This window comes from Hydractinia symbiolongicarpus, chromosome 4, assembly GCF_029227915.1.
Source record: "Hydractinia symbiolongicarpus strain clone_291-10 chromosome 4, HSymV2.1, whole genome shotgun sequence".
Taxonomy (NCBI): Eukaryota; Metazoa; Cnidaria; class Hydrozoa; order Anthoathecata; family Hydractiniidae; genus Hydractinia; species Hydractinia symbiolongicarpus.
The window spans coordinates 26,312,252-26,329,665 of record NC_079878.1 but is presented as its reverse complement, the minus strand read 5'-3'; the positions used below and the strand labels follow the sequence as shown (position 1 = coordinate 26,329,665).

General features: G+C 36.3%; 2 protein-coding genes across 3 annotated transcripts in view; one reads left to right on the top strand and one right to left on the bottom strand.

Annotated features, from left to right (window-relative positions):
* Positions 1-17,414, bottom strand: part of LOC130642086 (uncharacterized) — a 31,123-nt gene that overhangs the window by 8,132 nt on the left and 5,577 nt on the right. The window contains exon 1 of one of the 2 annotated variants that reach the window (XM_057449161.1): positions 3,259-3,418. The exons of the other annotated variant lie outside the window; for it this stretch is intronic. The gene's annotated coding sequence lies outside the window, so the exon portion shown is untranslated. Of the gene's footprint in view, positions 1-3,258; positions 3,419-17,414 lie in introns of those variants that run through there. 2 annotated transcript variants of the gene reach the window in all.
* On the top strand, positions 4,880-17,265 carry LOC130642095 (mitochondrial coenzyme A diphosphatase NUDT8-like). The gene is made up of 5 exons (XM_057449171.1): positions 4,880-6,358; positions 10,232-10,507; positions 16,331-16,463; positions 16,529-16,609; positions 17,000-17,265. The coding sequence occupies exons 2-5, from the start codon at positions 10,233-10,235 to the stop codon at positions 17,225-17,227; spliced, it is 717 nt and encodes a 238-aa protein (XP_057305154.1). The 5' UTR covers positions 4,880-6,358; position 10,232; the 3' UTR covers positions 17,228-17,265.

Here is a 17,414-nt window from a genome sequence, read left to right as displayed (position 1 = left end):
GCGTGGGGCCATTGTTTATCAGCGAGGCAATTATTTTCTTAAAAAAACAAAAAACAAAAGCTATTCATGCGAGTTTCGCGTCCGCAGTAGATTACATTCAGACTGTACTGTATAATGCATATCCTGACGCTCAGATATATTTTTACAAATGACAAATCACGAAGGAGGCACCTGCATTCCCACCCATTCCCCAAAAAATTCTATAAATAGTCCATGCATACTGAAAATGTTATAATTACTCATTCCAAGAGAATATTGATGACAGAGTACATTGCTAATAGAGACAATATACGTGTTAGCCAAATAGAGTTTGACGAGCTTTATCAAAAGCTGCACCCTAAAACCATCAGAGAAGACGCACTGACACCGCACGAATGGTTAACCCAATACCTTATCGGGCTGATTACATATAGTTTAGGTATTTTCTAGAAATTTTTTTATAAATTTTTTAAAGGAAAAAAGCATAAAAAGGTTTTGTTGGTCAAAAAACATTTTCTCACCACTGAGGGATATTTTGTTTAAAAACATCTTTAACCTATTTTTTCTGAATTTAATTTTAATACTTTAGAAAAGCTGCTATTGATTATGGTATCTTTCATCAAGACGTATGGATTGTGGGAAAGAGTTTTTTTTTTAATTCTCGTAATCCAGAAACATTTTCAACATCTTCGCGGTCGATCAGATATTTTGCAATACATGCAAACCCAATCAAAGAGGGTGACTTTGATAAATACTTTTTTTCGTCAATTTAAATCAAAACTGTAGCAATTTATAATTAACTCAAAAATCAAAAATTTAATTTGATTTTCAATTTTCTTTTTAAACCAAAATTAACAATTGAACTTGAATTTCAATTTTTGATTCAAATCAAAAATTAAAAATTGAACTTGAAATTCAATTTTTGATTTAAACGAAATTTGATTTAATTTTCAATTTTGAAATTCTATTAAAAATCAAAATTTGGAAATTGAAATTACATTTTGTGATTTTTAGCACCAAATGACCCAAAGTAAACCTTGGGATTGTGGAGGAAAAACGTCTGCGAAGGAGAGCGTACTTTTTTGCCAAAATATGAAGTTCCTCTTTTGGTTTTTGATTTGAAAACGAAAAACGAAAATTGAGTTGAAATTTTCTTTTTGTATTGAATTAAAAAAGAAAAATTGATAAAAAAATTGAAATTTGTTTTTATTTTAAAATGAAAATTAAATGTCCCTTTTAGGTCACGAATTTTTTTCCGTTTGCGTTGCTAAACGTTACTTTTTTTTATAAAAATAACTTTTAAAAGTTTCGCATGTTAAAAAATATATTTCGACGATAAAGAAATATTACTAAAAGTTTTAAAAGTTAGTTTTTTTTAAAAATATTTAGATCCTTGGATTTGTTGTTTTTTAAAAGAGCTTGTGTTTTTTTAATATATCGAGATTAAAATCGCGTTACTATAATTAGTTTCGTTGTTAAAAAAATAAAAATTCAATGGCCTTCGTGTTTAATTTTTTCTCGCGCATAGTATTGTTTTTAAACAATGTTTCTTGCTATGCTTTTGTTTTTAACATGAGGCAATTATTTTCACGCAATTTGAAAGGAACTCGTTATCCTATTGTTTTTTGAATGAAAGCAATTATTTTTGCAAGTTGAGCGTACGCGTACGCTTACATCTGGACTGTACTGTAGCTTTACTTTAATTCAAATACTTGTAGTTCTTGTTTAATAAAGCTTCTGCTATGATAGTTTAACCATAAAAACCTGTGTTTTTTCCCAACCAAAAGTGGTACTAAGTGATATTCTCACTGGGAAAACTTTGTAAACATTCGCAACTCATCTATAAAGCTTGGTTCTCACCATGGGCTAACGATGAGGTAACCATAGTGCATATGACGCGCTAAGACCTCAGCCCATAGTGTGAATGTAAAAGTACCTGCTTAGCTCACAACTGAACTCACCGTTAGCTCATCATTAGCCAGTTTTTTTAAATCAAAAGAAAAGCTTAATTTCAGCTATCTCCAAAGGAAGATGACATAAATCGTGCTCAGAGCAATTTATGTTTTTAAAAAAAGTAGTAGGTTTCTCTGTGAAAGGTCATTTTAAAATTAAAATGGCTGCGAAATTTAAAAAAAATGACGTTTGAAAAAGAAGGAGAAGAGTTGGCGTTCAGGGTGAAAGATTTTCCCTGTCTTTCTGACCCAAAGTTATTTTTCGTAATTTTTTAAATTCCTTTCTTTTAAGGCTCAAAGTCTTCTCCGAAGTAGTAATAATAACAAGATTTTCTTTCTATTTTTTTTTTCATCAACCTTTTTTATTGTTTACATTTTCCGTGGTAAGCCCTAGATAGAGTGCATATTTTACATGGCTAGCCTTACAAATATTGAGGAATATACCCTGTCTATTATTTCCAGAAGGGGCGATGGCCTAGATAGTCCTAGAGTATTTAATGCTCTTTTTGAGCTATGCAGACCTAATTAGGGCCCACGCTCTACTAGACAACTTCCGGCAACATCCAACGGCCCATATAATGTGCCACCTCCCCAATTTCCCTCACATAGCCTGGGTTAACCTGGGGCTACGGTAGCATTCAATCGCGCATGTTGAATCGCTGTCAAGAGAAATCGAACCCCGGTCTCCCGCACAGAGTACGGGAGCTATAACCACTAATCTACGGCGCCACAATTTCCGTTTTAACAATTGCGTGGCAGGCAAAAAGATGCGGGCGCTAGGTGAAGTGAGGTCCTTTTTAGTCTGTTTCTTTGCACGAAGGTGTCATCACGACTTTATATAAATATATATCAATCAGAAGTTATCCATCTACACTGGATAATAGTTTAAAGCCTCTAAAATGTTTCCGTAGAAAAAAATGGGCTGAAAAAGACCTTTCTTCAGCAAGCTTCTGCATCTTTCTGCCTGCCGCGCAGTTGTCAAAGCCAGAAGGGCTTACCGCTTCAAAAAGGTCTATTTTTCTCGCATTAGATTCAGCTAGCTAAAAGAGCTAACAATGATGCGCGCTGTGTGTGTGAACTTGAAACGAATATAGCTATACATCAGGTACCCGCAGCTCAACAGTTAAAATCGGCTAACACATTATGCGCACTATGGTTAACTCATCGTTAGCCCAAGTTTAATTATTTCCTACTTTTCTTGAGAATAAAGATTACACGTCAGAGTAAACATGGGGATAAATTTCCGCTTGTAATATAGCTAGCTATATCTACGATAATAACTGATCTTTACCATAGCTATATACATATATAATGTTATAATACTCACTCGTAGTACTAGTGGTCGATGAAAAGGTAATATCTCTTCATATATACAATATATCTGCATCAATGCTGACTGGGGGACTGGCAAACGTTCGACCTACAGATAATGGCGGGACGGAAAGTGAAAGTACATCGCCGTTCTTCGCCGCAGGAGCTTTTTCGGATAAAATAAATTCAGGACCATGTTAAGACAGACAGCTGTAGCTATATTTAAAGAAAAATGGATGTTTCCATTATTTCGCACTCATAGTATATGTTCATTTTTACGAAAAATAACAGTAATTTTTCAGAACAATAAAATAATAAGTATAAAACTTTAACCAGTGCGGAAAATGACGGACAGTAGTTTAGTTTGTGGCGCCGTAGATTAGTGGTTATAGCTTTCGTACTCTGTGCGGGAGACCGGGGTTCGATTCCTCTTGACGGCGATTCAACATGGGCGAGTGAATGTTACCATAGCCCCGGGTTAACCCAAGCCATGTGAGGGAAATTGGGAAGATGGCACACTGTGTGGGCCGTTGGATGTTGCCGGGAGTTGTCTAGTAGAGCGCGGGCTCTAATTGGGTCTGCGTAGCTCAAAATGAGCATTAAATACTCTAGGACTCTCCATCTACGCCATGGCCCCTCCTGGAAATAATAGACAGGGTATATCCCTCGATATTTGTGAGGCTAGCCATGTAAAATATGCACATCTATCTAGTAAAATATGTCCCGTTACGTTCCGTATACCTTCCGACTTTGGGTTCCGAATTTGGGTTGCAAGAGGGCAAAGGTGTCTTACCTTTGCTTTTTTTTCCAACGTCTATGATTTTGCATCAAGTCATTGTTTGGTACTAATATATACCATACACGAGTTCACAGTTTTAGTCAAGCAGTACTTAACTAATACTTAAACTTAAAAGTAATCACATAAGAGCCTGAGAGTGAGCTAAAGTAGTTTGGTTTGCAGAGATCTCACTGTTGGCTATCGATTTTTTTATTTTTATACCTCACTTGTATGCTAAGAAATTGACAATAATAATAATAATAATAATAATAATAATAATAATAATAATAATAATAATAATAATAATAATAATAATAATAAATATTTAAAGTGGCCAGCTAGTGGCTGACCCACCTATCTCATTGAAACATCAAACAGTCTGGGGAAACTTTTAAATATGCTGCAAATATTATAATATTGAGGGGTACCCTGTTATTATTTCCAGGCAGGAGGGGAATTGTTTTGCCTAGATCGCGAAAACAGCCTGTTTGTAAACAGGACGGACGGTTTATGTACACATGGCCCGAATATGTTTTTTTTGCCCTGATTATGTTGTGGTGACCAAATTATGAGCGCTAATCCTGTGATTGGTATTTGAAACATTGACTAGGCATGGCGAAAGAAAAAGTCTCAACATAATTTTTCTCTGCAGGATAAAACACCATTGAAAACTAGGCATTGCGAAAAAAAGTATCGACGTAATTCTTAGTATAAACTCCTCTTGTGAGTACATTTGACCATAATATACTTCAAAGTTTTTGCGGATGGGCGATATCATTTTTATTTTTCGTGGGAATTAAATTCTGTGGATAACCTAAATTATTTGTTTTCAGGAATTAAGTTTGGTAAAAAGTTATTAAACTTGCGAATCCAAAAATTTAGCTTTCATGAAATTTTGTTTCGAGAACAATAACAACTTTGCCACCAGCCTGCCCCCATTATGTTAGTTCTATAAGTGCCAAATAATATTTTTAACTGTCGTACAGTACCGCTTAAATGTAACTTTACATGTATGCGAGTTTTACGACCTCATATAACGATCTCATGTCTACATAAAGCACGTTCACATATCTTTTGTTTATACACGAACTTAATTGCTTATCTAACTTAATATGCTTATTCTTATCGTCGTGCGCGAGTCAGAACAATAAGATTTGATGAATCCTTTTGTTGTAACATGTAACATGCATGTTATAGTTTAAAAGTGTTAAAGATCACGAAGGCTATTCAAATATTATTTTACAAAAATGAATGAACATAACACGTTAAAAGCATTTCTATCGCCGCTTTTCATTCTTACATTTTTAAAACACGATATAAAAAGCATTTCTATCTCCGTTTTTCGTTCCTAAACTTTTAAAATGCGATCTAATAAAGCTTTTCTATCGCCTTTTTTTGTTCTTAAATTTTTAAAAGACAATCTAACAAAGCATATCTATCACTGTTTTTTGTTCTTAAACTTTATAATGCGATCTAACGAAGCTTTTCTATCGTCCTTTTTCGTTCTTAAATTTTTAAAACATGATCTAACGAAGCTTTTCTATCGCCGTTTTTCGTTTAAACTTTTAAAATGCAATCTAACGAAACTTAAATCTTTGTTAAATTTTACTTTCTTCCGTTGATCTCTTGACGACTATAGCAATTAAGTACAACGATGGGACACACACAGTTCACACGAGCTAATTAAATTAATTAAGGTCTGACGCTACCGAAAGCTCATGCGAAGGTGATAACTATCGCGTACATGTAAAGTTACATTCAAGTGGTACTGTACATTAGTGCCAAATAATATAAAGTGTCGTACAAAAGCTGTTGCCCCAATTATATATTTTCTGCCCTGTTTATAAACGGGACAAGATGCTGACATTTTTCAGGCAGCGTTCAAAATCCGGGGAGGACAGCATAACTTATATGGGGAGTCCTAGAGTATTTAATGCTCCTTTTCATCTACGCAGACCCAATTAGGGTCCGTGCTCTTCCAGACAACTCCCTGCAACATACAACAGCGCACACACGGTGCCATCTCCCCAATTTTTCACACATGGCTTGGATTATCCCAAAGCTATGGATACCATTCACTCGCTCATATTGATCACAATCTAGGGGAATCGAGCAGTGGTCCCACTAAGAAAGTGAGAGTTATAACCACTAAGCTACATTGCCACAACATTATCAAAGCTTTGGACGTGGGATTTACCGCATAGGTGCCTTATTGATAGGCCTGATGATTTGTATTATTATAAAGATAATGTCTGAACATACCTAAATATTTGTGATGGTTTTGGACAATTTAACAACCTATATTATTAGTAATACCATTACACTGTTAAAATTGCCAGTATGTATTATTGTTTAACTTTCATACTTTCACGGGAAAAATCAAAATAATTATCATTAAAATGGTTACCGGTACATGTAATAATGTTATTCAACGGCAAATAACATTAATGTCTATTTTTGTTATTACTGCTTTGAATTTGACACTCGAGGTTAATAGACATTTTTTAACAAGCGTCGGGTTTTTTAAGCCACCAATCAGTTTTGATAATGGTTATATTGTTCCAGTGTGGCTTGGATAATAAACAAAACAACAACATAAACTTTTTGTCAATGACTCAATAACTCGGAATCTGCAACTTGGTTTGCAAAAGAGTTTTTTGGGTATGCTTGTATAGACCCTATATTTATTTCATCATCATCATCATCATCATCATCATCATTCTCGGCTTAGCGTTCGTTTTCCATGCTAGCATGGGTTGGACGGGGTATATTAATGACCCTCTTCCAATCTAATCTAGACTGTGTTAGATCTAAACTCAACTTCCTCTGTATCAAGTCTGTCCTTATAACCTCCTGCCAAGTCTTTCTCGGTCTACTATCAAGTCTCTACACTAGAGATGTGCATATTTTACATGGCTAGCCTCACAAATATCGAGGGATATACCCTGTCTATTATTTCCAGGAGGGGCCATGGCTTAGATGGAGAGTCCTAGAGTATTTAATGCTCATTTTGAGCTACGCAGACCCAATTAGGACCCGCGCTCTACTAGACAACTCCCGGCAACATCCAACGGCCCACATAGTGTGCCATCTCCCCAATTTCCCTCACATGGCTTGGGTTAACCCGGGGCTATGGTAACATTCACTCGCCCATGTTGAATCGCCGTCAAGAGGAACTTCCTTACCCAATTATCCTTCTCCATTCTTTCCAAGTGCCCCAGCCAATTCAATCTTCTTATCTGAATAACATCTTTAATTCTACAGAGACTTAGCCTGCTTCTTAGCTCATCTGAACTCTTTCTGTCTCTCAGACTGGCGTTACACATCCACCTAACCATTCTCATATCATTCCTTTCTAAACGGTCAAGATCTTCCTGCTTCACTCCCATGTCTTACTGCCGTACAACATAACACTTCTTACACAGGCCTCATACAACCTACCTTTTACCTCAATTGACAGGACTCTACTAGTCAACACAGGAAGTAACTCTGAACTTTTTCCAAGCAAAACCTATCCTGCAAGTAACACTTCTTCCAACACCCCCTTCACTGCCCAACATATCACCTAAGTAACTGAAGTTCTCAACTATTTCTAACGAGCCACTGTTGTACATCATTAAAGCTTGAAATACTTCATTCTCTATAATTTCACCTTTGCAACGCTTGCATACAAACTGAATGTCAGCTCTTAACCTTCCACTAATACTACTGCACTTCTTATGTACCCAATGCTTGCAAGTCTGACAAAAAATTGACTTACTACCAACCCCTTTCCTGCAAACTCCACAAGGCCACTTTCCAACTACAAGGTCACACTTGGCTGCAATGCTACTATCATGACTTTAGACTTTGCTGTGTTCACCCTTCGCCCTTAGCTTTCTCAAATCTACAAAGGCAAAATAGAGATTCTTTCTCTTTCCTAAATACTTTTCCTGAAGCTGTCTGAGTGAAAATATTGCATCTGTAGTGCCACGCCCTGGAACAAAACCAAATTGCATCTTATCTATATCAATTCTTTCTCTGGGTAACTTATCAATCACTCTTTCAATAACTTTCATTACTTGATCAACCAACTTCAAACCTCTGTAGTTACCTCTTTTTAATGCATCACCCTTGCCCTTGAAACAATTCACTATTACACTTGATTGTCACTCACTCGGAATAGCACCATCCTTTACAATCTGATTAGCAAGACTTGTAATAAGCTCAACTCTAATATATCCAAAAGCTTTTACCATCTCAACAATACCTGACACTCCTGCAGCCTTGCCAATCTTCAATTTCCTAATAGCCTCCACTACCCATTCTGTCTTGCTCTGCATAGCTGGCCCTTCTACAACATCATCATCAGACAAATTATCCTCATCCCAATCAAACTCAGTGTTAAGCAACCTCTGATAATAATTCTTCCAAGCTATCATTTTCTCCTCCTCTGTGCTAGCCAAAACACCTTCATCATTACATATACACTTCTCACCTACAACATTTGATTAGTCTTCTTCATTTGCTTTGCTATCTTGAATACCTCATAGCGCTGGTCTTCCTTTCTTAACACATCTCCAATTCTGTTTCTCTCTGCTTCTGATTTAGCCTTATACACTGCTGTAAGAGCATGACGCTTAGCTTTTAAGTAAATATTTTTACTACCACCTGACTTATACTCTTTCCAAAGTTTCCTCTTTTCCTTTATACACTGGTCAACCTCATTATTCCACCACCAGGTCTGTCTATGTCCAGCTGATCCTTTCGTCCACCCACAGATATCATCAGAAGCTTCTAGAAGACAATTCTTCAAAGTAGTCCAAGTGCTTTCAACATTGTCACTATCACATTGACCATTGTGGGCTAACTGCTGAACTTTTGCACTAAATTGTCTTGCTACAATCTCTTCATTCAGCTTCCAGACTTTTCTATGGGGCCTGTACTTTCCCTTGGCTTCTTTAACACTCTTCAAGATAATATCACAAACCAGCAACCTATGCTAGGAAACACACTCTTCCCCCGATATAACTTTCACGTCCTTCACCACCTTCTTGTCTGACTTTCTAACCAGGAAGTAATCTATCTGTGTCTTACAACCACCTGACTCATATGTTATCAGCCTACTCTGTCTCTTGCTGAATGATGTGTTGCAAACCACCATGTCCATTGCCATTCCAAACTCAGGCAATCTCTCCCCTTCCTTATTTCTGCTCCCAAATCCATAGCTTCCATGCACACCTCTATAACCTTCAGATGACTTCCCAACATGACCATTAAAGTCGCCGCCTACCATGACAAGTTCAGTGTCTCCAAACTTTGATGTGACTGCTATTAACTCATCATAAAACTTATCTTTATCTTCCTCACTGAGTCCACACTGTGGAGCATAAACCGACAGAAAAGTGACAATCCTATTACCTATCAAAAACTTTATCACTATAATACGGCTATTAACACACATAACATCTATTACTTTTTCTACCCACTTCTCTGCAACCTGACTTCCTGAACACAACACATATCAACAGATCTACGTTCTAACATTTCCCTTTAATCCCTTTAAACTTTAAAATTTTTCGTTTATGTAACATCGTGAAACAAAATGGTAACTGATGAAGAATTAAGAGGTCTGTCATGATCTTTCACTGGGTCAATGATTCTGCTACACTGTTATACTAAGCACGTAAAGGCGAAGACCATTTGTGTAGAATATTGAGAACTAAAATGCTATAAGAGTAAAAAGTAAAACCAAAAATGTTTTGTTCCTGAGGTTACTCTTAAATAATGATGACAGGAATGACAAAATTTTGTATTATTGCAGAGAAATTGTACTCATCCCTTACATCCTTTATGTGTACTACGTGTGAGTGTGATTGTTACTTTCAGTAAACTTCTATTGGCTGCAGAAATAACAATGTGGTTCTCAATAATTAGTATTATAATCTCTTCTCTGATTTTTTTTTCCTCTAGAACATTTAACATTAAAAATCTAATATATTTCGTAAAGCAAAAATTACCAATTTTTTTTAAAGCTGAAAATATAGCGATTTATAATGATAAACTCTTTTTGCTGTTTGGTTCTTTCACAAAAAAATATTTTTTCTATGTGAAAATCAACCTCTTGCAACCCATTTGGCTGCTATTTGCCAAAAAAGGGTTGGTGTTATATGCACTAGTCTTTTCGATGAGAACTTTATTTGTTTTTTATAAAGCAAATTTTTACTTTTAGAATGCTCAGAAGATGTTTCCTTTATAAAATTATTACCAGGACTTATGCTGGAAATTCAAGACGAATAACTGAAGATATTGTTAGAGATCGTATTTTAGATCCAGATAATAAACAGAAGCTGTTAAAACGTCTTAGCAAAGTAAAGCATGGACTTAAACTCCAACCTAATGCTAAAGATGCTGGTGTGTTAGTACCTTTATGTATTACCAATGGGCAGTTGTCACTTTTATACACACAACGAACACCCTGGTTGTCTACCCACGCTGGTCAAGTCAGGTAGATGTTTTATTCTAACATATACATCGTTAATGCATACCTATCTACAGGTGGATCAAATTTTTGAGTTTTTAAGATTTTGGCCAAATTCACAAACTTAAAATTAAACATCAAGTTGTAACATTTCACAAAATTTAATTCATGATAAAAATAAGAAATATATAGAGAGCTCGTAATATTAGCAATAGAAAGTTAAAGCAATTTCACTGTGTGAAAAAAATTAAATCACGTAGTTGAAGTAAGATTACGTAGTTATAGGATCACGCATGCAGTTATATAATGTACGCATTTCATCTCGTTGGTACTATTTTCTTCAGGTAATGTATAAATTTTAAATTTCACAATAAATGACTGAAAATATAAAACTCATAAATCACATAACCCGCACCACATTATAACCCGCACCAACGGTGGAAGTTGTAAAAATCAACTTAAAACCTGCGACTGGGAAATACGGTACACTTTTATATTAATGAACATTCTTCTTGCTCAATGATTGTGATAGTGTACCTGACCCTTATATTATCCCGGCTATTTTGAGCAAAAAATATATTTTATGTGGTCAAGGGCAATATGGACATACAGTCTATATCGGGTATAATTTAGTGCATGTGCTTCCATTCGCTATGATAAGCGATTTTTTACTGTTGTATACAGTGAGAGTGAAGTTTTATTGATGATAAGTTATTTATCATGTGCATGATACTCAACAAGTTTGCTTATGTTCTGAAGAGAGAAGTTTGAGGAATATATCATCCTGGACTTCAGGCTCGTGTTTTGAGTCTCCGCTTAAAAACCTATACGATATATGAAAGTAATGTGATAAACCATTTATTTTCAAATAAATATATACCCCCGTTTAAAATAGTCGATGTATTGGTATTATGAACTACTGCTTCGTCTATGTATTAAATAGAACAGGGGGTTCATCTTTTTTCGTATTCAAAGATATCTCAATCTACTTTAGATTAGTAATAGTGGCCCGACATGACCAAAGTAACTTCTGTGTATAAATTTTCAGTTGAACTTAGTCAGTGCAACAAAAACAACAAAATAAGAAATGATTTACAATAGGGTTATGTTGTCAATTTGTATGTGTGAAGAAATACATGATTTTATTATAGATTGAAGGTGTTAATCTCTTGATAGTAATGGTGTAATACATACCTAGTTTCTACTACCATTTTTTTGGAAATAAACTTTTTAATGGATCTCATATTATTCTTTGTGATATTCACATCAAAGTTTGGAGACACTGAACTTGTCATGGTGGGCGGCAACTTTAATTGTTATGTTGGGAAGTCATCTGAAGGTTATAGAGGTGTGCATGGAGGCTATGGATTTGGCAGCAGAAATAAGGAAGGGGAGATATTGCTTGAGTTTGGAATGGCAACAGACATTGTGGTTTGCAACACATGATTTAGTAAGAGACAGAGTAGGCTGATAACATATGAGTCAGGTGGTTGTAAGACACAGATAGATTACTTCCTGGTTAGAAAGTCAAACAAGAAAGTGGTGAAGGACGTGAAAGTTATATCGGCGGAAAAGTGTGTTTCCCAGCATAGGTTGCTGGTTTGTGATATTATCTTAAAGAGTGTGAAAGAAGCCAAGGGAAAGTACAGGCCTTGTCATAAAGTCTGGAAGCTGAAGGAAGAGATTGTAGCAAGACAATTTAGTGCAAAAGTTTAGCAATTAGCCCACAATGGTCAATGTGATATTGACAATGTTGAAAGTGCTTAGACTACTTTGAAGAATTGTCTTCTAGAAGCTTCCAATGATACCTGGGGGTGGACGAAAGGACCAGCTAGACATAGACAGATCTGGTGGTGGAATAATGAGGTTGACCAGTGTATAAAGGAAAAGAGGAAACTTTGGAAAGAGTGGAAGTCAGGTGGTAGTAAAAATATTTACTTAGAAGCTAAGCGTCATGCTCGTACAGCAGTGTATAAGGCAAAATCAGAAGCAGAGAGAAACAGAATTGGAGATGTGTTAAGAAGGGAAGACCAGCGCTATGAGGTATTCAAGATAGCAAAGCAAATGAAGAAGACTAATCAAGATGTTGTAGGTGAGAAGTGTATACGTAATGATGAAGGTGTTTTCGCTAGCATGGAGGAGGAGAAAAGGGTAGCTTGGAAGAATTATTATCAGAGGTTGCTTAACACTGAGTTTGATTGGGATGAGGATAATTTGTCTGATGATGATGTTGTAGAAGGGCAAGCTATGCAGAGCAAGACAGAATGGGTAGTGGAGGCTATTAGGAAATTGAAGATTAGCAAGGCTGCAGGAGTGTCAGGTGATATGTTGGGCAGTAAAGGGGGTGTTGGAAGAAGTGTTACTTGCAGGATAGGTTTTGCTTGGAAAAAGTTCAGAGAGTTACTTCCTTTGTTGACTAGCAGAGTCTTGTCAATTGAAGTAAAAGGTAGGTTGTATGAGGCCTGTGTAAGAAGTGTTATGTTGTACGGTGGTGAGACATGGGCGGTGAAGCAGGAAGATCTTGACCGTTTAGAAAGGAATGATATGAGAATGGTTAGGTGGATGTGTAACGCCAGTCTGAGAGACAGAAAGAGTTCAGATGAGCTAAGAAGCAGGTTAAGTATCCATAGAATTAAAGATGTTATCTAGATAAGAAGATTGAATTGGCTGGGCACTTGGAAAGAATGGAGGAGGATAATTGGGTAAGAAAGTGTAGAGACTTGATAGTTCCTGGGGCAAAGCCCAGAGGCAGACCAAGAAAGACTTGGCAGGAGGTTATAAGGACACACTTAATACAGAGGAAGTTGAGTTCAGATCTAACACAGTCTACATCAGATTGGAAGAGGGTCATTAATATACCCCATCCAACCCATGCTAGCATAGAAAACGGATTAAGATAATTAAAGTCTTTGGTGTATTTTTATATTGCATTTTCTCTGGCGAAATATGAAAACTGGCATACATTTTCTTGAGTTCCTTATCCTAAAAGAAATCAGGTCTTCACATTGGAATGCACACAGTATTCAAGGGGTGATTTATTTCATTCGAAAATGTGGATCGAATAATTTCCTGAATTCAACTAAAATAAGAAAGAAAACATTATGAAAAATTATGTATCGTATTAGAAGTCTGGAAGTTCTCTCTCTCTCACAAGACAACGCAGGCAAGAAGTCAGCCCTGTCCTCGGTTTTGTGAGGAGGGATGTCTGCCTCATCTTGAACTGTGAACTATCAAGTCTCTACAATTTCTTATGTGACAAGCATTTTCGAAGCATGTCATTGGCGACTTCTGCGATATACAACTTAATGATGCCCTGCCCTTCAGTTCGTAAATAGGACGTGCACAACATACTTCCTAATGATTTCATCTCGAAACACAGAAAGCCAGTTAGCAGTGAACTATTAACTTAACGAAGTACACCATCGGGAAGATAAGTCAATATGACTTGTACTCCATTTCCATTTGTCATCATCTTAGGAGATCAATACATCGAATTTATGACAGGTCTAGCCCCAATACAAGGTGAAAAATCATACTAAGTAACGATTTGCACATGTGATATATCGCTTGTCTAAACAATTTTGCATGTGTGCCTGCACGTGCACGTGAGATCACACGTGTCTCCCGACATTGACTGGACATATTTTCCACATATAGATAGATTAAAAATTCTTTTCCACAATCAAATTTCTTGAGAAAAACAAAATTTGTGTCTATTAAATTGCACAAAATATTTTGCAAAAATTGTTAACATATCACAATTATTTGTTTTTTTTTCTTACCTAAAACTTTCCATTTAGTTTTCCATTCCATTTAGTTGACTTTGAAGAATTGTCTTCTAGAAGCTTCCAATGATACCTGGGGGTGGACGAAAGGACCAGCTAGACATAGACAGATCTGGTGGTGGAATAATGAGGTTGACCAGTGTATAAAGGAAAAGAGGAAACTTTGGAAAGAGTGGAAGTCAGGTGGTAGTAAAAATATTTACTTAGAAGCTAAGCGTCATGCTCGTACAGCAGTGTATAAGGCAAAATCAGAAGCAGAGAGAAACAGAATTGGAGATGTGTTAAGAAGGGAAGACCAGCGCTATGAGGTATTCAAGATAGCAAAGCAAATGAAGAAGACTAATCAAGATGTTGTAGGTGAGAAGTGTATACGTAATGATGAAGGTGTTTTCGCTAGCATGGAGGAGGAGAAAAGGGTAGCTTGGAAGAATTATTATCAGAGGTTGCTTAACACTGAGTTTGATTGGGATGAGGATAATTTGTCTGATGATGATGTTGTAGAAGGGCAAGCTATGCAGAGCAAGACAGAATGGGTAGTGGAGGCTATTAGGAAATTGAAGATTAGCAAGGCTGCAGGAGTGTCAGGTGATATGTTGGGCAGTAAAGGGGGTGTTGGAAGAAGTGTTACTTGCAGGATAGGTTTTGCTTGGAAAAAGTTCAGAGAGTTACTTCCTTTGTTGACTAGCAGAGTCTTGTCAATTGAAGTAAAAGGTAGGTTGTATGAGGCCTGTGTAAGAAGTGTTATGTTGTACGGTGGTGAGACATGGGCGGTGAAGCAGGAAGATCTTGACCGTTTAGAAAGGAATGATATGAGAATGGTTAGGTGGATGTGTAACGCCAGTCTGAGAGACAGAAAGAGTTCAGATGAGCTAAGAAGCAGGTTAAGTATCCATAGAATTAAAGATGTTATCTAGATAAGAAGATTGAATTGGCTGGGCACTTGGAAAGAATGGAGGAGGATAATTGGGTAAGAAAGTGTAGAGACTTGATAGTTCCTGGGGCAAAGCCCAGAGGCAGACCAAGAAAGACTTGGCAGGAGGTTATAAGGACACACTTAATACAGAGGAAGTTGAGTTCAGATCTAACACAGTCTACATCAGATTGGAAGAGGGTCATTTATATACCCCATCCAACCCATGCTAGCATAGAAAACGGATTAAGATAATTAAAGTCTTTGGTGTATTTTTATATTGCATTTTCTCTGGCGAAATATGAAAACTGGCATACATTTTCTTGAGTTCCTTATCCTAAAAGAAATCAGGTCTTCACATTGGAATGCACACAGTATTCAAGGGGTGATTTATTTCATTCGAAAATGTGGATCGATTAATTTCCTGAATTCAACTAAAATAAGAAAGAAAACATTATGAAAAATTATGTATCGTATTAGAAGTCTGGAAGTTCTCTCTCTCTCACAAGACAAAGCAGGCAAGAAGTCAGCCCTGTCCTCGGTTTTGTGAGGAGGGATGTCTGCCTCATCTTGAACTGTGAACTATCAAGTCTCTACAATTTCTTATGTGACAAGAATTTTCGAAGCATGTCATTGGCGACTTCTGCGATATACAACTTAATGATGCCCTGCCCTTCAGTTCGTAAATAGGACGTGCACAACATACTTCCTAATGATTTCATCTCGAAACACAGAAAGCCAGTTAGCAGTGAACTATTAACTTAACGAAGTACACCATCGGGAAGATAAGTCAATATGACTTGTACTCCATTTCCATTTGTCATCATCTTAGGAGATCAATACATCGAATTTATGACAGGTCTAGCCCCAATACAAGGTGAAAAATCATACTAAGTAACGATTTGCACATGTGATATATCGCTTGTCTAAACAATTTTGCATGTGTGCCTGCACGTGCACGTGAGATCACACGTGTCTCCCGACATTGACTGGACATATTTTCCACATATAGATAGATTAAAAATTCTTTTCCACAATCAAATTTCTTGAGAAAAACAAAATTTGTGTCTATTAAATTGCACAAAATATTTTGCAAAAATTGTTAACATATCACAATTATTTGTTTTTTTTTCTTACCTAAAACTTTCCATTTAGTTTTCCAGGTGGTTTAATTGATGAGAACGACAATACTCCAATTGATGCAGCGATCAGAGAAACAGAAGAAGAATTAGGACTGGATGGCCGCATGATAGATGTGTGGATAAATATGGGTGTAGTCCCAGATAGGGTAAGTGATGTATAACTAAAACCTAATAACCTGTGTTGGGCTGCATCTTTCTATCTCTCTTTTAGCGTGGGAAGTTCAAAGTGAATGCTGTATTAGGTTACCTGGGAAATGTGAATGTTAAGAAGTTGAAGATAAATAAACAGGAGGTAAACTACTGCTCTTCTTGATTAAATTTATTTCCATTGGCACTAAAATTCCCAAACAAAACGTGTTCACCTGCTTTATGTTGGCGTGTTCACCTGCTTTATGTTGGCAAAGATCTTTGTTGTAATTGCATGTTACACTTTTACCTGCATGTATACCCAGGCAAGGTTTCTATTTCTAATTTTATTTAAAATTAAATGAGAAAGGGAAAGGAAAACCTTTTTAAGTTCAGGTTAAGGTGAATAAAATTTATGATGGCAAAAATTTGCAAACTTTGCCAAGGAGAAGCTGAAGTTAATTATAAAAATTATAAAAATGTTTTCTTTAATATCTCCAGTATAGTGTTTTGAATTCTGTTGTCTTTATTATGTAATTTTGTACTGGACGCATAGGTTCAAGAAGTCTTTACAGTTCCATTAACACAACTTTTGATGCCAGAAAATCAACGGTACACAATGTTTCGCAACGGTTGGAAAATGCCAGTGATTACAAATTCTGGTCATAATATTTGGGGAATGACTGCTATATTTACAGACGTTTTTCTAGCAAATGCTTTTCCGGATTTTTATCAGTTAATTGTATCACGATATGATGGTGACTTGGCACAGAAATATTTATAAACGTTTTATGTTCGAAATATATTGATTATTTTAGTTAATACATCTCACAAAAACTATTTTAAGACTTCGGAGAACGGGAAACTGTGCTGGGGAAACTGAATGAATTGTTGTGTACGACTTCATGTTTTTTCTCAATGAATTTCATTTTTTTTATCCAGATTGCCCCTTAGAGAAGGTTATAAAACTC